General features: G+C 42.5%; 1 protein-coding gene across 1 annotated transcript in view; it reads left to right on the forward strand.

Annotated features, from left to right (window-relative positions):
• Positions 1-218: 218 nt before the first annotated feature.
• Positions 219-23,181, forward strand: part of MYO1E (myosin IE) — a 201,092-nt gene continuing 178,129 nt past the window's right edge. Inside the window, exon 1 of the mRNA XM_059913157.1 lies at positions 219-607. Within this exon, the coding sequence (XP_059769140.1) occupies positions 605-607 (3 nt within the window). The 5' untranslated portion in view covers positions 219-604. The remainder of the gene's footprint in view (positions 608-23,181) is intronic.

The raw sequence follows: 23,181 nt of genomic DNA on the forward strand, positions 1-23,181 counted from the left end.
GTTTTCTTCTTACCAGTTCAAGTCATGCCACCGGGAGCGAGCTGGGTCAGCAGCGCTCTTTGGAGGCTGGCGTGGAGGAGGACTACAGGATCCAGAGGGCTTTGGAAACTCCGGCAGCTCCAAGCTTGTTGGCTACTACGGTTTCCCTGAGGAGTGACGCTATGAAAATAAACCCTGATTGGTCAGGCCTGAGCTGAATTCTCCATTTATGGACAGATTGCCCTGCCCGAGCCGAGGCTCAGCCAGAGGAGTACGGAGAAGGTGGCCGAAGGAAGAGGAGCGAGGCAGGGCAGCTAGTCGGACGCGCGGAGAGCATTGCACTCACCTAGGCGGGCGGCGAGCGCCCGGTCCGGGTGGACCCCTGCCCTCCGCAATATGCGCCCCGCCTGCTAAGCCGCCTCCTGCTCGCCCTCACCTACCGCCGCCGATCCCGCCTGGATGGAGTCCCCCCAGGGTTCCCATTGGTTCCTGTGAGTGCTTGGGTGTCGAGAGCCTGTTTTTGGCGAAGGGAACCAACTTTTGAAGTTCGCCCAGGAGACTGCGTTCCAGCCCCAGCTCCCCGGCAGCCGGACCCGGCAGAGGCGCGACCGCGGCGCGAGTCACCATGGTGAGTTGGCCGCGCGGCGTCCCGGGACGCCTGACCCAGGGATGGGGCGGGAAGCCCGGGAGCGGGGCACCCACCTTGGGCGCGCTGCCGAGGCCAGGGGTGGAGAAGCTGGACGCGAGAGTCGGCACGTCGCGAGCCCTTATTTCCTGCAGCTTTCGCTCAACCGGGGCTGGGGGAGACGGAGTGAGGGGCCAAGGAAAACTTTCTTTCAAGTCACTTTCGGCGTCGCCAAACTTTTCGTGGCCGGGGTGGCTATGGCTGCCAGCTGTCGGAAGCCGGAGTGCGGGGAGATCGGCGTTCAGGGGCACGGCCCGCCGGGGGGGCATCAATTCCCTCCCGCTGGGAAGGTGGGAGCGGCCGCCTGCGCCCCTCCGTGCGCGCGCTCCCCGCCCGCTGCACCGGCGCCGCGGACCACTGCTCCCCCCCCCGGCCGCCCGGCAGCGCCGCAGCTGTCCCGCTGGCATCCGCGCGCCGGCGGGGGCGGCGCGGCCGCACAAAGGCAGCGGGGCGCCAGGTAGGGCGAGCACCTGGCGGTGGACTGGCGGCCGCGGGCGAGGGTGCCGCGGGGCTGCCGGGAGCCGGGCCGGCCTGGGCTCCGCTGGGCGCCGGCCCGGAGGGTCTTTGCACCAAAAAGGCCGAGTAAACACCACCCTCCTCCACTTCCCCCAAGTGCGAGGTGGCTGGCACTTTTCGGGTGTACAGCGAACGGTACGCATGGGAGGAAGTCGAGTTTTTTGTTCTTTTTCCTTTGGCACTTTGGGAATCGATGGAAGTGTCTGGCTCTCTCTCTGACTCGTTTCTGACTTTTCCTCCACCCCGACCTCCCGGCCTCGGCTACCCCGCCCCCAATAACCTTAGCCGCATCCCTTGGGCTTTGGGGTGGTGTACTTTTCTTTCCGAAGCACAAAAGCAAGGGCTCTATTTTGAAGAGATTGGCAGACCATCAGAGGAGGGAAAAAGTTCTACTACAAGGCTTCGTAGTTTCCACACTTGCTTCTTTTCAAATAATCCGGCTTAGGTGAATGAACTGGTCCTCTTCTGATTGGTTTTTGTTGTTTTTTAGTGACTGTGAAAGGGGTGCTAAGTCACAGTGATAACCGGTACAGCACTAATTTAAAAATCTCTATCCTGCTGGAGCCTGAGGGAAATTAGGAAGGGCCCATAGGAACCTACACACAAAACTCAAAAACAGCCCTTGACCCAGTGCTGTGTTTATTCAAAAGAATGATTAAAAACAAACACCAAAATCTTTAAAAGGGCATCCTTGACCAAAGCTTTTTCTTTTCACCTAGTCCAAAGTTATGTCACCCTTGTGTCTACCTAAGAGGACACTTAATCTGTAAATAAAATTTCCCTTTCAGTTGTAGGGTTTAAGAAGTCAGTCCACTCCATATTATTTTTGGAACCCCTAAAGAGAACCATTTACATACACTGTGTGTTTGGGTGGAGCTACCTAAATGGGGACACTGCCTAACTGGCTACCTGAACTTAAGCAGTGTGAGTCTGAGTACTTTAGAATTGCTATAACTATTTTCCATGGTTCAATATTTCTTAAAAAAAAAAAAAAAGAAATGTGTTGTATGTCAAGAGCTTAAAAACTCTTGCTGAATTTAAATAGTTGAGTGGTACCTTGAGAAAATTAACTTTCCCTTAGGTCACTCATTTTTCATGCTGGAGAGACTAAAAAGTAGTGTAGGATGACTTTTCTGGGGACCTCGGAAACTGGACACTCAATTCGGTCCATTGCTGTTGAAGTAGATGGTTTGTGAAGTGGGTGCAGAAGAGGCATGTTCTAAGAAGAGCTGTTTCCAAAGTGTGTAGGGTGTCTATTGAAGGACAGGGGTATGACTTACCTATTGATGTTCCCTGCCAGCAGCACAGATGGCCGTATTGTGGGCCGCCAGTTGACTATCAGTGCATCAGATACAGTTGCTGAGGCCCCGATTCCCTGACGGAAAAGTTGAAACAGCTGGCTGTCCTGAAATAGGAGCTGTGCCATCACTCCATCTACTGGATCTAGAGTAATTTGGCAAAAATTAAATGAATCATTTCTTCGCTGGCTTGAAAAATTAAGTCTGCATTGGATGTATGAAGTTGCCTTAGAACAGAGCATCAGCAGCTTAAGTAGTCAGAAATCTCAGTTATTATAGTATTTACTATTTATGTAAGATCCCCTTACAGCCAAATGAGGCTTCATTTTGTGTTTCACATCTGTCTGAGTCTGCCCAGCTGCATCCCTCAGCTGCTTGAAACAGGAAGAGAAGGGGCAATGCCTCCAGTGGGTGTGGCTCAGTGTTAGCATGGAGAATATAATTCATCAGGCCCTTGGCACCTGTACTGCGGATTTCTCTGTCTCTCGCTCTCTGTGAGATATCTTAGGAAATCTGGTAGCAGATTAGGAAGGCTCTCCACCTGTACCAAAGGCCCTACCAAGGCTCACTCATTTGTGATTCATAAGGAAGATTGCCATTTTCTGACTCATGAACAAAGTGTACAGCTTACAGTTTACCTTATATTTCCTCCTGAAAACTCACTTTGGGACATTTTTCTCTGTCTTTAGAGAACCAAGAATACTACCAGGCAATAGCAATTTGTTTCTTTTTTTTCTTAGACTTGAAGGACCAAAAAAAAAAAGAAAGAAAAACACCAAAAAAATCTCTGCATGTCTCTATAATTTAGTATACATTGGTTAGGAGGGTACAACAATCTCCTTTGACTTTAATCAATAATAATACCCATCTGAGGTTTCCTTTGTAGAATCTGGCTTTATCATCAGCCAGAAAGGAAGTTCTACCTTTGTGGCCATGACCAATTTGGACTGTCTAATGGACTGGAATCCATGTGTATAGCTCTGCTGTATACTTTGGAGCTAGAAACTATGATTCATAAGGCTTTTGTGACTGAGATATGCTAATGTATTTGAGTACATCTGAATTGGCCATCACCTCAGAATATGTTCAAGATGCGTCCCCATCTCCTTACTTGCATATTACTTGTGAGTAAATTGCAGATAGTACACATAAAAATACATAGGAATCGGCTTACGAACTTAGAAATCTGATGCCGCTGACTACAAGGTAGGTAAGTTCCTTTGGGTGAAGGCATGGCATATATTTAGAAAGTCTGGAATCCATTTCAAACATGTTTTCTGCGAAGGTAACCTAGTCCATTCCCACTGATTAGTTTATCAGATTTCTAGTAGTAGTCTCCTGGCCAAAAGAACACAACACAGAACCAAAACAGAAAGGAATGGGATGAAGTCCAGAAAAGTTTTGATAGTGGTAGAGGATTAGGGCAAGAGTGGGAATCCAGGGCATTGTCTTGGGACCACTGTGGGTGGGCCTGCCTAGTGGGAAATGTTTGGGAGCCCAGGGCAAGGAGGGAAGCCCAGTGGGGCCATGGATGGAGGGGATGGAGAAGTAGAGGAAGCAGACAGTTGCAGAAGCTGAAAGCCACTTCCTCCTCAGTTTTGCTGGGGATTTCAGCTTTGTTAGTGGTTGCAGACTCAGATGTCTACAGAGGCCAGGATACAGTTTTTGATGGGGTGAGATTGGCCTCTGGAGAGTAAATATAGAACATGTGCCCGTCAAAAGAGCCATCATTACTTGACCTTAGGCTGTGATTACATTGACCACATTACCAAATTGTCTGTTTTTTCAGGAGAAGCTGAAAATCTAGATTTTTATGCCAGAGCTGCCAATTTTTAAAAGCGTGCTGATCATCGCTGAGAGGCCAAACAGGTCAGCTGTTTGCAGCTACCCTGTTGTAAATCTCAGAGTGGTGTCCTGCGAACCACTGTGTTTCCTTCCATTCACTCGCCATCGGGAAGTCTAAACTTTAGCCACATACCCAGTAAGGGCATTCGATTTTTACTGACACATGCACACCTTCCCACTGCGTTTCCCTTAAGAGAGGGAGTTGCCTGGTGTTTCCAGCCCGTGGACTCTCTAAGCTATTAAACAGGGGCAGTATGCATCCAGCTGCTACGGTTTGGAGCTAGCTAAACACCTGTGCAGGTAGTGCTGTGCGTGGTGAGCCTGTAAATTGAACTTCTCTTTTTCTTTTTTTTTTTTTAACATCTTGATTGGAGTATAATTGCTTTACAATGGTGTGTTAGTTTCTGCTTGAACGTCTCTTTTTCTTAACCCTTTAGCTCCCTCCAATGGAAAGGTACTCCCCCTCTCCCCCAACCTCCATATTGCATGGTGGATCTCTTTTATTACTGCTTTCCCTGTTGCATCTCATGAATTTGAGGTCTGTTTCAGGGGTTCTCCTTGGGGCTAGATAATGAGCATTTTTGTAAACATGACTTGGAATACAACCTTTTGCCCCTGACTTAGTGTTCATGTTACGAGCTCATGTGAGACCTCTCTCCGATGAGGAGAGGACTGGGTCTCATTACTTGGAAAGAACTTGTAAAAGCTCTTTTCATCAGCTTCAAAAAAGCAGAAATATTTTGAAACCTCTATACAAATGTAAAGCTTCATTATGGATCATATAGAAATTACGTACATTCGTAATTTTCCAAGTTTGAGTCATCTACTATTTTTTTTTTTTAAACAAAGATGCAGCAACCTCTGTTTTTATCAGTATGTGATTAAAATGGGTTTCTCTGTGGTGAGATTTTAATATTTTAATTTTTTTTTTTACCATGCTGGGACTTAATATTTACAGAACAAATAAGGGGTTAAAGGTTAAATGCCAAAGGTATTAAAAATAAACAGCTTGGCCTTGTAAGCACATTCTGTAACAATGGTAAACAAATTGTGTTTTGAATTTCAACTTCAAAATTTATTTTGGCAGAGATGAAAGGTTTGGGGGCATATTAGTGAAGTCTTTTTTTACATATCTTTATGACAGCTTTACTTCAGAGAAGTAGAACTATAAGAGTCGTCCCTAAAAATAGGGACAATGGCTTCGACACCGCATATGCAGGTGAAGTCAGCCCTCCTTTCTGAATTGCCACCATGGGAACACTGTCATTAATGTTGTTCAGGGCACTTACAAATGGTCATTTAAGAAAACCTTTTTACTTCCTTTATGACCTAAAATGCTAGTGTCCAGCCTGATCACCCCTCTTACTCACCAGACTTTGTATCAGGTCCCTCTCAGCTGTTTCCAGAAGTTACATTCTGCCTCAAAGGGGGAAAAAATTGGTCCTGAAGATGTGCAATATCGTGTAACATAGGCCCTGGGGGCCAAAAAGGAGGTGGTTCTTCCCAGGAATCAGTACTCTAAGAACTGCTCGGAAGGAGGCCACACTGTCTTAGGTGTTTTGAGTTCTGATGTGTTTGTTAAAAATTCATTCATGGGACTTTGAAATCATACACTGCATTGTAGAAAGTAAAACATACACTACATTGTAGAAAGCCCAGAAGAGAATTTAAGAGTCTATCCTAAATCCTTTGGCTTGACTTCATAGAAAGATCTAGAGGGGTTAAATGGCTTCGAAAGTCTCAGAGCTAGGTTTTGACTGATCTGCTGCCAGAATCCAGGTTTTCTGATCCCAGTTTAACAAGGCTTTTCCCACCAAACCACGGTGGTGGATTAGAGTCTAGGCATGACCAGGTAGTTTTCTTTCTGGGGCCCTTCAAAAAAAGTCTGCTTGGAGATGGAAGGTTGTTAATTATTCTTGATGCATTACTGTATCAACTTTAAAAGATTATAAAAAATAAATTTAGAGGAATTCGCCATAATACCACTACCCTAGTGCTAATTTTTTTTCATGTCTTTGGGTTTCCTTCCAAACTATCCAAACGCACATCATTTTTATGTAGTTGTAATTATGGGGCTAATATACAATTTGTGTTGTGTATTTCCCCATGTATTTTGTAAACTCTTTTCCTTGGTAAACATATTTATCGTATTTTGGTGGTGGTATGATAATCCCATGTAGCCTGATTACCCAACCTGAGTCCTAACTGTATGGAGACCTGTCCTCCAGATGCACCAGTGACTGTGTCTCCCTGCCCCCATTAGAACTGCCCTGGTCAGTGCTGGGCTGCTCAGCCTCCTGTCCTGCTGACACATGGAACACTCTCTCTGGGGTAAAGTCTGAAGCCAGGACCAGCTGGCTTGGTGTACACTCCACACTCCCCGGTCCTGACCTGAGGTGGGTTCTGTTGGTGTTCTCCCAGGATCATGATACTGGCACTCAAATGTGTGACAACAGTGGGTGCTCAGGCCTCTGACTGCAACTTGACAACTATGAGTTCCCCTATCAGAGGACCCAAGTGGTTGGAGACGAGGAGCTTTGAACCCCAAAGTGGAGAAGACACAGCAGTTGCAAAGGAGGTTTGCGTACATGCCTGATAGGTAGGAATTCTTACCAAATACGGTGGCAACCGCTAGGAAATCAAAGATGAATTAAGCACTGCCTGTGCTTATGAGGTGCTCACAGACTAGGGAATAACAAAGGGCTTTCTTATAGGTGATTTCATCTCATTCTTGTACAAATGATGGTTGTTGTTGCCATTTTACAGGTAAGAAAACCAAAGTGTAGTGAGGGAAAGAGAATTGTTCAGGGCCATACAACTTGTATGTAATGAACCAGGTCTGCTAACTTTATGCTCTTTCAAAAGCAATTGAGTACATTATTTCTGAATTTGAAATTTCTGGGTCCAGATACCTGTATAACACTTCATTATTTACATACTCCTGAGGGAGAGCAAGGTTGATTTTTTTTTTTTTTTTTTAATCTATTTTAAAGTCTGGGCTTTTTAATTTCCCTGTTCGGGGATGTTTGCATATCACAACATTTGGGGACTAGACGATATCACACTGGGATCAAGCATAAAAGTAAAAGAAAGTCATGCTAGAAAGCTCTCTGATCTCAGTTAGTTTAAAAAGTAGAACATAAGGGAAACAAGATAACTACAAGAAATTTAGCCCTCGAGTCCTTATATACATGACAGAAAACAAACAAAAATAAGGATAGCATGTCATTAGTCTCTTAGTAATTTAATTGGTGTGACCAGCTTTTGATGTTGACAGCAAGTTAGCACAATATTACTTGGTAACAGAATGATTTGGAGAGTGTCATTGATTCTAAAAAATTTTCAATAACAAAAAAATTACGGTTGTTTTTAGTGTCCCAATTAGATACGGACCTTTGTTAGAGGAAATTTTGGATTTAAATGTAGAAGCATCTATTAAGCTACTTCGTAGTATGATAAAGATGGCACCTCCAAGATTTGGTAATGCTCAAATTCAGAAATATGTCTGCAAAATGATGGTAGTTCTCCTTTCTCCCATCAGATTGTCAGAGATTCCTAATATTTGTGGGTGTCCCGAGGCCCTCTGAAGCTATTGACCTGTTTGTAATAACGAGCAAAACAAGAAAACCAAACAAAAAGACAGGAACAATCTAAATGTCCATTAGTAGAGAAATGCATAAACGTATGTGACTTATTGATAATAGGGAATCAATATGGATAGATCTCACAAAGGTAGTATGTGGTGAAGAAGCAAGTTGTAGAAAGATACATGTAAAGTCATTTAAGAAAAATTTCAAAACACAAAACGAGGCTATCTGTATTGTTTGGGGATATATATATTCATATATGTATATATTTATGTATATGTTCTTTTAAAAATATAAATTGATGGACTAGAAAGATATCAAATTCAAGCTGCTGAAGGGGGAAGGAGGAAAGAAGAGAACTGAGGTCAGTGGACTAACTGTAACATTATTAAGAATGTTTTATTTGCTTTACTAAAATCTAAAGCAAATATAGAAAATAGTATCATTAATTCTGGGCAGTATGGGCATAAATATTTATATTATCCCCCCATAGTTTTAACATCTTTTTACAATTAAGAAGGAAAAAAAACCCACATAAACACAATTCTTCATTTAATTTTAGGAGGTTCATAAACCTCCAAAGCCCACACAGTATCATTCCCAGAGTTGTAGCAAACCTTGTCTTGAGGTGAATATTAGGGAGTATGCAATTTTGGGTCTATGTCAGGTTGTTTTAATGACAGTTGACATACAATCAAATCAATAGTAAGTCCCACTGAGTTATGTAAAGTTCCGTTAGGGATTATGTCCCAGGATGTTCAGCATCTGTTAAGCATCTCTTTCTTACCTTTTCTTACCTTACTGTCTATTAAGTTTTGATATAATTAACCACCCCAAACTTGGTGGTTTAAATAGTAAAGATTTTATTATTTTTCATGATTTTGTGCATTGGCTGGGGAAATTCTGGGCTGGACTGGCTCGTCAGATCCCTGTGGTCGGCTGGTGGCTTGGGTGGGGATGGATGAGCCAAGATGGCCTCACTCACGTGTCGGTTAGTTGGCCCAGGTTCAGTTGGGGCAGTGGAGATGGCTTGGCCACCTATCTCTTTCACAATAGGCTAGTCCTGGCTTGTTAACACAGCAGTGGTCACAGGGTTCCCAAGAACAGCAAAAGAGAAAGCAAGCCATAGTGCACAAGCATTTTTTTAACCTCTACTTGCATCATGGTTGATATTGTCTCATTGGCCAAAGCAAGTCACATAGCTACCCTCAGGGTTAGTGTGGGCGGGGACTGCCCTGGGGCTCAGATACAGTTCCTACCCTCCACCTTTTCTTTCATCATGTCTAGTTGGGTGAATACATTGAGGCAGGAATAGATTTAGTGCAAATCCAGTTTTCCCGGCTGATCCTCTGAACCCCTGTGTATGACGGAAGCCCCCATTGCTCCTGATACATCCGCTGCTGTTTTCCCAAAGTACGAGGAATTAAAACTTGTAGTTCTTTTGTATTATGGAACCTCAGTATGATTTTTAAATTGCTATTTTTGCTGGAAATAAAAAGTAAAAGCAGAAGCTAAAAACACGAAGAAAAATCTTTTTTTTTTTTTTTTCTTCTGTTAAAGGGAGTTTGTAAAAATAAACATTTCACGATTAAGTCCAAGCTTAGAGAGTAGTGAATTATGCCAAACCAGACTGGAGTGGATGGCCTGTTGGATATAACGGTGGAGCAATACTGTTTGGAACAGGTCAGAACAGTGCTGTTCACTGACTAATTCTGCCTTTTTGGCCAGCCCTGAGCTGTCCATGTGGAGAAAGACATTCTTCACACACACACTAAAATACTTTTTTGTCTTGAATGAAAGTCATGTGTTTTGGATTGTATTATGGTTCCCAGAATAATCCATATTGGTGTCACTTCCATATTCTGTGAGCCACAGGCTCCTCAACAAGATGTGAATTGAGTAGGATTAACCTAGCTTTGGGCATAGGTCTCAAAAAAATTCATTAATCTGTGGACCTTTCACTTTGATGTTCTCTTTCTCCTTCTCTTTTTAAATGGAAAAATTTACACTACACAAATGGGGAGAAAACTCATTGCCGGACTTCAGCAATTGATAACTCATGGCCAATCTTATTTTCTCCATTTTGTTAACGTGGTGTATCACGTTGATTTGCAGATGTTGAACCATCCTTGCATCCCTGGAATAAATCCCAATTTATCGTGATGTATGATCTTTTTGTGCATTATTTATTTATTTGCTGTGCCGCACAGCTTGCGGGATCTCAGTTCCCTGACCAGGGGTTGAACCCAGGCCACAACAGTGAAAGTGTGGAGTCCTAACCATTGGACCGCCAGGGAATTCCCTTTTCATGTATTACTGAATTCAATTTGCTAGTATTTGTTGAGGATTTTTGTGTCTGTGTTCATCAGGGATATTGGCCTGTAATTTTCTTCTCGTGTTGTGTCCTTGTCTGGTTTTGGTGCTAGGGTAATGCTAGCCTTATAAAATGAGTTTGGAAGTGTTCCTTCCTCTTCTATTTTTGGGAAGAATTTGAGAAAGATTGGTATTAATTCTTCCTTAAATATTCGGTAGAATTCACCAGTGAAGCCATCTGGTCTTGGACTTTTCTTTGTTAGGAGGTTTTGGATTACTGATTTAATCTCCTTACTAGTAATTGGTCTGTTCAAATTTTGTTTCTTCATGATTCAATCTTGGTAGGTTGTATATTTATAGGAATTCATCTGTTTCTCCTAGGTTCTCTTAATTTTTTGGTATATAATTATTTCAATCTTGTTTTCTCTATTCTCATCTTCTCTTGGTTTATTTTGAAGCAAACCCTAGATATCATTTCATCCTAACCATCTCTGTATTACATTGGCATTAATTTATTTATAAATTTTTTAAGATTTATTTATTTTTGTCTGCATTGGGTCTTCGTTTTGCTGTGCAGGCTTTCTCTAGTTGCGGCGAGCTGGGGCTACTCTTCGCTGTGGTGCGCGGGCTTCTCCTTGCGGTGGCTTCTCCTTGCGATGGCTTCCCTTGTTGCGGAGCATGGGCTGTAGGTGCGCAGCCTTCAGTAGTTGTGGCACAGCGGGCTCAGTAGTTGTGGCTTGCGGGCTCTAGAGTGCAGGCTCAGTAGTTGTGGCACACGGGATTAGCTGCTCTGCGGCATGTGGGACCTTCCCAGACCAGGGCTCGAACCTGTGTCCCCTGCCTTGGCAGGCGGATTCTTAACCACTGAGCCACCAGGGAAGCCCTACACTGGTATTTAAATAAAGCAAAACTCAGCTCTCAGCTCTTGGTACTGTCTACTTCTTGGGTTGGAAGAAGGGGTGTATCTCAGAGAACCAAAGTAAGTAGCTTCCCTTTGATTTTTAATATTACGGGCTTTGTTTTTACAGAATAATGTAGACATCTCCAGTAACTGGGTAGACTCCTTAAAGCTTGGCCGAATCTCATCCACAGGAGTATCTGGCAGTGATATCTCGGCATCCATAGTTTTGGTGCGCAGGGCAGCGGTGGCTCCCCAGCCTACAATCCTAGCTCTACTCAGGCACTCTCTTTAGGTATAATTTGCAGGGCCAGTTCATGCTTATTCGTCTCTTCATTCCTTCTCATACATACCTGTATCATGGTGATGGCTGTGCAAATAACACTTGTTTCTTTCAATGATCAGATACCTTTAAACAAAGAATGTCAAGATGAGAAATGTCTCAGAGACTACTTGGCGGGGGGGCGTGGTCTATGAAATTATATGCTGAAGTTTGTGTCTGTGTCCATGTGTGCATTTTTCCCTGGGAAGAAGAATCCTGACTCCCGTAAGTGGTCCATGGCCTCCCCAGATGACTCTCTAAGGTCCAGAGAATTTAAGTAGCCTGACCAAGGTCACCTGGCAAATTAGTAGGAGAAGTGGCCTTAGAGTACAAGTCTTTTGTCCAGGGATCCTAACCTGGTCCTAAACCTGATTTTACTGGAAATGTTTGAAAAGCAAATATAATAAAGCTTTAGAGAGAAGGGAAGTTGGAAGTACTGAGTTAAAATAATTCTTTGTAAGATTACCAGAGGTACTAAACCAATACAAGTTACCATGAGGCAATGGTCAGTATTAATTGTTGACAACTGACTTGAGTTTTCAGAATAGCTATAAAGCATAAAACTAGAGTCACAGCATTGGTCTCATATTTATTCGATTTTTATATTCTCCTGTGATCACAAAGAGAAATACGTCCAATGCAGACTTCAAATATAAGTCAAGGACGTAATGGTTTGACGTTTATGTAAATAATTGAAAGCTCATTTCTCTGATGAGGATTCATTATTATTCATTATAAAATTAATATTAACTAATTGAGGACACATTAGAAGGAAATTGCTGGACTCTAATAACTGGACTCTGGATCAGAGTTCTGTGCTCTGTTTCTGTTCTGTAGGACCAGGGCTTGGAGTGTAGGAAAAAAATTGGAAGTGTGGTATCCTCTTCCTTCCAGCTCTTTTTCTCCCCTGCCCCCAAGCCCCAACCAGATTCTCCATCTATCCTGCCTCCTATTCTCCCCCACAAGGCTCTTGCCCTTCTAGACTTGGGAGGGGTGAGGAGGAGGGTTGGAGAAGGCAGGAAATATATAGTTTGCACCTGCTTGCAAGTGAGCACACATAATTAAGGCTTCCTAAGAGGAGGGGGTCGCCCTCCTCCCATCTTGGAACCCTCTTTCTCCTCCTCCAAGTAGCCCTGCTTGGCACCTCTGCAGCCAGTGGGGAATCAAGCAGTGTCTGCTCTACAGCAACAATAAGGCACTGTCATCTTCGTTTAGGGCTGTGAATCTGAGTCTTCAGTTTTTGCAGCAGTTGTATTTAAGCATCCATTGGCAAAGGTATATTTTATATACTCTGAATATAAGATGTAATGAATCGCAAGATCCCACCACCTGCTGAGTCCTGTGGATTCCACCTGTGTAGCATGGCTTCAACCTGCCTTTTTTTGCCTTGTCTTTCGCCGAGGTCACCTGGCCAAGTTCCACTACTTGCTGTGCCCCTTGCAGGCTCAGATAATCTCACCTTTCTTTGGCTGATGTCTGGCTGCAGTCAATTCCCTCCCCTTCCGCGTCCTGATGGTCTAATTCCCCTTTGAGGTCGGCCCCACTTCCACCTTCTTGAGTCTCCTAGTTGGAAGTTATCTTCAAAACCTCGGAACTCTTGATCTGCAAAGATCTCTTGATTGTTTACGGGCATTTTATCTTCCCTTCTGATCAGTTACTTTTCAGGTAGAGTTGTTTCTTATTCATCTTTGTGTCCCACCCCCATTTTGGGACTTGCCATACTAGATGTATACAGTACTATTTTTAAACGTAGTATTGGAGGAGAAGTGCTTGCATTTCCTTCTGCTGTGAGTTATTCATTCGTTAATGCTCCCTAGGCCTTCATCTCGAGGGACAAAAGTAGAGTGCAGAACTGCCAACGCAGTGAAGCACTCTTAAAATGCACTCCAGTAAACTGGCTCTTGGTCGCTCAGCTAATGGAATGAAACAGGGGAAGAGGGAATCCGTGAAAGCGCCCTGTGATTCAGATGTCACTGGAGCTTTGATTTTAGTGGGAATACTGAAGTTGTCTGATACAGATGTCACTCCTCACTTCATTCAGCGTGCCCTTTGGAAGATGGAATGGTGAGGACAGAAAGGGGAAGAAGCATAGCGATGCTTCAAAGGGCACCTGAAAGCCGAGCCGCTCGTTTACAGAAGGCAGGGGAGTCATTTTGCCCATCACCATGCCTTTCTTCACTCGTCAACCAGCTATAATGTTGAAAACAGGGCAGACAGCCTTCCCCTGCAACTCTTTCAGAGTCTGTGAAAATAGTTCTCCCAGAAAACGGCATCTATTGTTTAGGTTACCAGTGATTTTCCCAAGGGTAGATGTTTAAGGAATAGGCAGAGATAATAGATGGAAGAAAGAATTGAAATGGGATTTTGAAGCAGACAGTATGCTTTTTTTAATTGCATGTGGTTTTGGAGGACAGGTTGAATTCAGATGTTTTAAAACTCACAGGGCATCCAAGTACTGGTAAATTCAAACTGTCCTCATGAAATCTTTGTATTGGAACTCATCAACTAACAAAATGGCCAGATTGGCACCTTTTGAGCTTTGTGGAGTGTACGTTTTCTATGCTCAGCTCCAGGTGGATGAGGGTGAGGTATTCTAAGCTTTCTGGAGTATAGAAGAAGTGGCCTCCCAGGTGAGGCGGGAAAGAAGGGGAGAAGTCCAGGTAACTCATGGGGTCTGGGAAGATATGTAGTATGATCACCAGTTAGAGCATTTTGAGTGAGGAGATTTGAGTGGCTTGTAGACCAGCAACGCCAGAGATGAGACAGGCAAAGTAAGGTGGGGCCCTCATACCAACGCGATGTTTTAGAGTGATATTATTTCAATAAATATGTTTATTGTTCTGTCCTACTGGGCTGTAAACTCCTTAAGGGGCCACTGCATCACGCTCATGTTTTGTATTTCCATCACCTGACGTGACGTCTGGCACGTGGTAGAATCAGCAAATTTGTTGAATTGAACCAAACTTCCCTCTAGACGAAAATTGTACAGAAGGCCGAATGGTTGTAGCAACGCAGCCGCCAGTGAATTGATGAGAACCGGTGATTTAAAGTAGATGATTAATTAATTATAAACTGGAAATGTTTTCAAAGATAAAAATAGCCCCCCTCAGATAAAACCAGTAGGGCTTCCTTTTGTTAACTAGTTGGGCTCGGCTCCTGCAGAAGCCAGACTGAGCAGGAAGCTGGGTGGGCTGGGAGGGTTTCTACACCTGACTCTCACTCCCTTTATTCCAGCCTTCCTTCCCCTGAGATCAGAAGAGGCTAGGTGATTGCCTAAGGCCACACAACCAGTCCCAACTTGTCCCCTCAAGGGCTGGTGCAGCTCTTTGCAGGCAGAAATAGTAACAAAATGCACCAGGGTCCTTTCTGAGGAAAAGTTCCCAGCTCCAAATGGAACCATCGCAAATCGGGTGTGACCTGTGACCTCTGTTTAGGACTTCTCTTCCCTGTGGCAGGGGAGTGGTTGGGCAGGTTTTGGTGATGTAAAAAATCACTACTAGATTAACAGATAGGATGAGAAGCTTTTTCCTGTTCAGCTGTGTGGACCTTCAGAATGTAAAATTTCCTGACAAAGTTTTCATCTGTCCTGGTTGAAAGAGCAGTATATAATGCCTTTGTTTTTCGGTAATCAAACTAACCACTCACCTGCCTAAGTGGGATCTGGTTTTGCTTTCCTCCAAAGGCCAGATTGTCTCCAAGGAGACATGCTAATGGCTTAATTGTTTTGTTTATTTTGCTCCTCACAAATTCCAGTAGCTTCATTTGCATCAAGAGTTAGAATGCCTTCATTCCAGGGCCTTGGCATTTCCTTGGGGTTAGAATGGCTCAATGTTTGCTCTCAATGTTTTTTTAAAAAGTTGTTGGTCAGCCCCTAGTGATAGGTGTGGCTTTCTCTAAATAGGAGTTTCTCTGGGTGTGGGGTGGAGAAAGTGAGAAAAAGGGAGAGGATTAAAAAAGAAAAAATTATACGCTATATATGTACAACAAACTGTAGATTATTTTGGAGTCTGATATTTATGTAATTATGTTCACTTGGCTCACATACTTTAGTTTTGGGGTTAAAAGATTAATGCATGCAAGGGAATGTTGATATTTAGCTTGACAAAACTATGCATTTACAGAGCTGTGGTTTGCTTTCCAAAATGTAGAAATGTAGAGAAGGTTTGCCTCTTCACCTATGAAAAAAGAATTTCAAGTGTAAAACTATTCTGGTTCATGTAGTAAATGCATTTTTCTAAGTTCAGTGTAAATGACATTTTAGATCAAACAGCTTTATAATGCATTAGGGGAGTAATCGTCAATACTGGGTGGAATCTGACTTTTGGGAAAGGGAAATTTGAATGTTGAAGAAGCTTAAATACACTGGTGTTGGTTAAATCTAGGTGTACTGGCCTCCATAGAAAAGAAATGCTTTCTTTCCCTGCAAACTGGAGTTAGGGAATTTCAGAGCTGGGAAGTCGTGTAATAGATCTTAGTGTTATAAATCACTCGGACAAATACAAGATAATGCTATTTGGGGATGTGTTTGTAGTTATGCAGGATTACGTGATGATAAAGAATTTTCTAGGGACTTCCCTGGTGGTCCAGTGGCTAAGACTCTGCACTCCCAATGCAGGGGACCCGGGTTCGATCCCTGGTCAGGGAACTAGATCCCACATGCCATAACTGAGAGTTCACATGCCACAACAAAAGATCCCACACGCGACAATGAAGATCCTGCGTGCCACAACTAAGACCTGGTGCAGCCAAGTAAATAAATAAATTTTTTAAAAAAGAATTTTCTATGGCTTCTCGAGTTTCTGAGGGTGTTTTGTGCTTTGCATTCTCAGTAATTCCCTTCTGAGACCTTAGCATTTGGGGGCGGGTAGGTATGCTTCTGTGAATTTAACAGTTAACCCCACCATTGAAAAGAAGGGAATCTGCTATTGAGATTAATAGTTGTTGAGGACCCCTTCTGGATCGTTCAGCATTTGTATCTCTTTTGAGGTAGGTATTATTTTTCTTGGCTTACAGAAGGGGAAACAATACATGAGTGAGGTAACCTGCTAAAGGTCATCCATCTGAAAAGTGTCAGAGGAGGGATTTAAATTCAAGATCATCTGAATCTAAGATCTGCTTTGGAGGGGAGCTGTCTATTCCTAGACACATACTCAAGTTGTAAGTCTGTGAGCTGGCAGCATGGGCATCACCTGGGATATTATTAGACCTGCAGAACTTCAGCACCCTCCGCCTCCCAACCTACTGATTCTGAATCTGTATTTTATCAAGATTTCTAGGTGATTGCAAAGGACTAATGCACGGGAACACTGTAGCCCAAGCAAGGTAACATGACTCTAAACACGCCCCCGCCCCCCGGGAAATTCTGATGGTTGTCCTCCAGGATATCATTTTCCAAGGACAGGGATGCAGTTAAACTCCCTGAACTTTCAGGAATGTAGTCAATCATCTCTAATTATCCTGCTGAAGCAAAAATGACAGGGCAATGCTCAGGGGTGGGATTGGGGGAAAGGTTTCTCCTAGACAGTTCCGGAGTCAAGTGTCCTGAAGTAGATGCATGGGGATGGTGGTTGTCTACAGCATGCCTGGAAAACTCTCCACCCAGAATGTCTCCTCCGGAGTGCTATTGATGCCGAGGTTTCTACCCTTACTGATCCCTCTGAACTACTGCATTTGTCTGTTAATGACAGGTCACTGTGAACTAGACTACCCAATCTTCTAAAGCTACACTGATGTGTATAAAATTGATGACTAATAAAGAGCCTGCTGTATAAAAGTAAAATAAAATAAAATACAAAAGTTCAAAAAATAAAATAAAATAAAGCTGCCTGAGAGCAGATTTTATCAGGCTGGGGAAGAAAGAAAGAGATCCAGACTGGGGAATATCAATAGCACGAAAAGAGAAAAGTGTTGAAGAGAGCCCAGCCTCCAGAACATTCCAATCCTGAGGCTGGAGAAAGTACGCCTAACCTTCGCCTCCTAACTGGTTTTACTTTTAGAATTCCCCCAGACATCTAGGCTGGAGACATCAGGGTCCTTGTCTGTTGTCCTTCTGCCTTCCAGATTCCTGTTGGTTCCCAAGCCCCGCAAGTATGTCTTCACACTGCTCTGCCTTCCTTTTCACAGCTGTCGCCCTAGTTTGAATCTGCATTGTCTTACACTGGGACCGTCACAAGAGTTTCTTAAGCGGTCTTCACTGTTCCCCTGTAATTTACATAAACAGCATTGCCAGAATCACCCTCCTGGTAAACATAGCTTTGCACCTGTCACTCTTACTCAAAAATTCCTAGCTCTTACTGAGAATAGGCTTTAGCCCAACATGCAGTACTGTCTCAAATCTATTCCAGGCTGCCTCTGGCCAACTCGTATTTTCCAGTAGTCCTTCTGGAATATGTAAACTCGATAAGGGCAGCCAGAGTGCCTAGTCCGCACTATTAGCTCCTAGCATAGTGCCTGCATACTATAGGTGCTCATAAAGATTGATTGAATGAATGAATGATGAGCTAATTCTCATGTCCATATTTTATAGCCTGGCTAGAATACACTCCTTGGTCAGGCCATCTGCCATGAATGGACTTCCCTTTCTTGTCATTTATCAAAATCCTTTGAGGCCCAAACGAAGTCTCATTTCCTGGAAAACCTTTGATTTAGCTCACTAAGATCATTCCTTCTTCACAACCTAGCCCATGTCTTGGAGTTATTTATTTGGTGCTTAATTATATGTAATCTTGCATTGCTATCTGTGTGTATGAGTCATACCGCCCAGAGAGACTAGAAGCCCCTTGAGATCAGAAATGATTTATATTTCTTTATACTCCTCAGAATTTACCATCTTTCCCTTTGGCCTTTCCATGTTCCTGTCTGCCCTCCTCATTCCCTGGTCATTCACAGCTTTTCCATAGCACTTGTGTTGAGTATTATTGTTGGTTGTGGATTATTGTTGGTTGTGGATTATTGTTGGTTCCCCCCACCCAGGAATGCCTGTAGTCCCTGGGGGCAGGGACTGTATCACCTAGTTTCTCTTTCTGTCATCTTTGGTTTGTTGACTGATGGATGCTTTAAACTTTGTCCTTTTGAATTTTATCTCCCTTCTTTTCCTTCTGCTTAGTTCTTAGAACTCCAATTTCCATTCTTCTACAAGTATGATGCTAGTTAGTGCCACCATGACTCAGTGTGTCCTCCAGCGAGGGTGTGAAGGTGACTCAGGAGCCCCCTCAGCCAGTAGTGGATTTGTTCCACCCTGAGAGGGAGGCAGGAGCCTGCCTGGCGATCAGGAAAGAGGTTGTTTTCCCCCCTCGTTGTTTCCTGGCCCTGAGTAGAACAAATTATTTAACTCTCTGTACTTCAATTTAATTTTTTTAAAAAGGAAATAGGAATAGTTTTCATTCTCTTTTTCTAGTGGTGATACATTGAGTATTAATAAGAACATTGCAGGGGGATAAACTGGGAGTATGGGATTAACAGATGCACACTACCATATATAAAATAAACAAGGATTTTCTGTATAGTGCAGGGAACTATATTCAATATCTTGTAATAAACAATAATGAATTGGAAAAAAGGTGTCGATATATACATATATATGTAACACCTGAAACTAACACAATATTGTAAATGAACTATACTTCAATAAAAAAAAAAAAAAACCCAACAACAACATTATAACATGCTTTGAGTCCAGTCACTGAGAGTATGTAAAGTATCAGAACCCTATCAAGGCTGAAGCTCTACACTAGATACCCCTCCTCCTGACTGTCCTGTCTCCCGCCAAAGTTGGAGACAACTGTCCCCAATACAGTTAGTACATTAGCATTTTTCTAACAAACTTGTTCAAGTCTTGGCTCACTAAAATTTAGGGAAACCATACCATTTATCTCCAGTCTCTTAACAGATTGTCTTTGAGTTACACGTTGCCTGTTAAGGAAATACATCCAAATTGCAATCAGTTGAGTAAGGTTAGAGATGTTTCAGGAAAACAGACACGTCTCTACTTGCTCTGCCCAACTTCAAACTTTCACATCTACTGGTTTGGGGAGGGACGAATAGCAGAGAAGAGAGATCACAGAATGAAGTGAATTAATAACGTATTTGTTGAATTTGGACAGGGCAGCTTGCCTATTTGAAAAATTCTTGGCAAAATATCATCACCCTCCTCAGTAATTGGCTGGGTAATTTCAAGTAGGCTTACTGCATTTGAATTTCCTGAATAGAGTGAGTTCAGTTTACCTTTTTGTACATAGCGGATTGTTGCATTACTGGGGTGGGGGAAAGACATCCTTTTCTGCCTTATCCCTGGGCCGGATGGAGGGAGCACAGCCTTGTCTAGAAGCATGATGAACATATGATTATATCCATTTCGTACACATGACAAAATCTTCTTAGTTGGAAGATTATATCAATAATTGCAAGAAATAAGGGAGGCATATATATGTATATACGTGTGTGTATGTGTACATAAGTGTATATATATAGTATATGTATTTAGATGTTCATATGAGAAGTTATGGGGGGAAATGAAGTAATTAGTTGCTAACCAAAATAAAGTTTTTAATGATCCTTTTTTTCCTCCTCTGCCTGGGTGCCCTCTCTCCATGCCTGGGTCTTAGATAACTTTCCAGGTCTAGTCTCAACAAAATCCCATCCCCTTAAACAAGCCTTCCCAGACAGACTTACCCCTCATCCCAGAGTGTCTGGAACGCTCTTATCTCATACAGCATGGTTTACCTTGTGTTAGAACAATCAGGATTCTGTGTCTCATTAAGGTGTGGAACTCCTGAGAGCAGGGTTGTTTCTGGGTATTGCCAGTGATCTCAGTCTAGTTTAGAAGCACCTGTGGAGCTTTTTAAAAAATGTCAATCCTAGACCAGTTGAAATCGGGGTTCCTGGGGGTGGGACTCAAACACACTGTATTACTTTTCAAGGCTTCCTGGGTGACTCTAAAAGCAGCCAGTGTTGAGAACCACTGTGAGTAGATAGATACTTCAGTTGATGATTATGCCATAATTTGGTGCAACATCTAAAGCAAACTGACCAGGATGTATTTTTGCCATGCTGCAGCAAACGACTGAACTTAAGAGGTTTGGGGTTTTTTTTTTTTTTTTGGTGGGGAAAGGGGGAGGGATGGGGGGGGATTTGTTTAATAAAGCTGACTTCTGTTAAAAAAAAAAAAAGACTAGTCCCCAGGGGACTTTACAAAAGAGGAATGGTTGTGTGCACAGCACCTGGGGGCCTTCAGGGATGGCGAGGCTGTAGTAGCCTGGTGAATGCCTTGTAACCTGAATCCTTCTGCCTCCTCCCTGCTTTGGTGTTGTACCCTAGACCAGAGGCCTCAGACACATGGTGGGGGGGCGGGGTGTATCACATCCACCTGGAGAGATGATTCAGCAGGTTTGGGATGAGGCTCAGGAATCTAGTTTTCACAAGGGTTCCAGGTGATTACACTTTCCCAGTAGCTGATCTACAGCTCTGTGGAAAATGCTGGGGGTCTGGTCTCATCAGCACTGGGTCTTTTTTGTGGGGAGGGGGGAGTTCTTTACTAGATTGTCTTTCTTACCCCCAAATTATATAATCATATGCATATTTTCTCTAGAATGTTTCTGTATTTTCAAAGTTGAGCTCCTTGTATCATCTGAAATTTATTTCTCTGGTGTGAGGGATGACACCATGTAACTTTTTCCAAATGGGTATATAATGGTTCTAAAAATTTGTTACGTAATGCGATCTTCACGCTCTGTTCCACAGTGCCACCTCTATCCTATGTTAAATTCACATGCGTGATTTGTTTCTGGCATCTTCTGTTCCTTTGATGCTTTTCTCTGTTCTTGAACCAGTTACCAATACTAGACTGTGTAATTACTCTAGTTTTAGAATATGTTTTTATATTTGTTTGGGCAAGACTTCCCTAATTATATTCCTTCTTAAATGAGTTCTTGGCAATTCATCTTCAGTTACTCTTTCAGATAAAATTTAGGATCAACACGTCAAATTTCCAAAAGAGAATCTCTTTAGAATTTAGATAGCAGTTTTATAGGCTCTATGGAGCAATTTGGGAAGGTGAACATTTTTACAGCCGTGTCTTTTTATCTACAAACATAGTGACCATCTCCATCAGTTCTTCTTTTGGGACCTTCAATAAATCCTGCGTTTTTTCATACATGGTTCTTTCACATTTTTTATGAAGCATATTACTGGTATTTTATAACTTTTGCTCCTAATTTGAATGGGATCTTTTCTATAACCTTGTTTTTTGAAAATATTAATCATTTTTTTTCATATTTTTTCTTATAATTTAATGGCTACCATGTCACAACCCACAGAATTAAAATAAGAATCTCATTTACTTGAGTATGTAGGGATTGTGGCATTTGGTTCATTCCCTTTTTTAATGAATGTACATTTTCTTGGTTAAAAAAAAGTGAAAATACCCCCCACCAATGTCCTAGTATACTCTTTTCCTAGTTCCGTTTCTTCATGAATAGAGGGACTTGGACCACGAGGTTATCATTCTGAAGACTCATGGCAGATGTGTGGCCCATGGGTGCAGAAGGGGCAGAAGAAGCTGCACCAGATGTATTGGTAACAGGACACACCCTGCAGTGTACTTCTCAATAGATCCCTGAGAGTGGCCAGATGTTCAGTGATGCACCTTCTCTTCTTAAAGGTCTAGAAGGCACAGTTAAAAGTGAAAAGAGGAGAGAGAAGTGTTGTAACTCTGCTTAGCAGAATGAGGGATTCAGAAGTGGGAGCCAGGCTTTTGCTAAGAATCTCAGTAGGAAAAAAGAGTGACTCCAGGAATCAAATAATTCTGAGAACTAACTTATATAAAAGTGTTTTGCAAACTATAAAGTGATATTCAGATGTGTTAGGAGGTACTAACTCCATGTGTTTTAGCTACATTTGAGAGACTTCCAGAAAATAAACAGTGCCATTGTTGGAAAAAACCTGGTCCTTCTACCCCAAGATTGTTGTCTTGGCCTTAAAGGAAGTTTTATGTGAGAGCAGAGGAAGCTGTAAGATCACTCTTTAATCCAGATATTTGTCTGAACCATGAATAACACATAGAAAGCCTTGGGATTCTGGTACTTGGTGAATGCGCTATCTGTTCTTAGCATCTACAGGCTAAATACCCCTCCATTCCCCAAGTGAGGAAATGGGAAAATAGCGTCCCATTATTAATAATTAATAATGTCCCATTCCTGGTACCTCTCTCTTTGCCTTTCCCTGTTTTTCCTCGATATCTTGTATCGCAGGGAATATAAAAAGTAGTTAACGGCAATCCTGTTTTCTGATATTAAGAATAAAAGCTAAAGATTAATGCTTGAACAATTGGGTTCTAACAACTGGTGGAATCAAGAGTTTCATGTACATGGAATAAGTATTCTGTGTACCTAAAAAATTACTTTTTTCATCTTTGTATTTTTACATTATATTCTGCTGCCATGAAATAAGTAGATGTGAGATTTTTTTGAATGTTGATTTTCTTTTTAAATAAAAGACTAGGAGAATATAATCTATAAAAATACTGAATCACTATGTTGTGCACCTGAAGCTAATATAATATAATGTTATAATATAAGGGATAGAAAATATATTTTAAACATCATTGATTAAATGCTGGGATGTATTTCAGGAATTTAAAAATAAAAAAGGAAAGGTTAGGAAATCATTACAAAAACTATGTATGTATTAAAAATAAAATTTGGTCCACAAAACAGACAACCTGTTTGTTATTACTGGGAAAA

This window comes from Balaenoptera ricei, chromosome 2 (assembly GCF_028023285.1).
Source record: "Balaenoptera ricei isolate mBalRic1 chromosome 2, mBalRic1.hap2, whole genome shotgun sequence".
Taxonomy (NCBI): domain Eukaryota; kingdom Metazoa; phylum Chordata; class Mammalia; order Artiodactyla; family Balaenopteridae; genus Balaenoptera; species Balaenoptera ricei.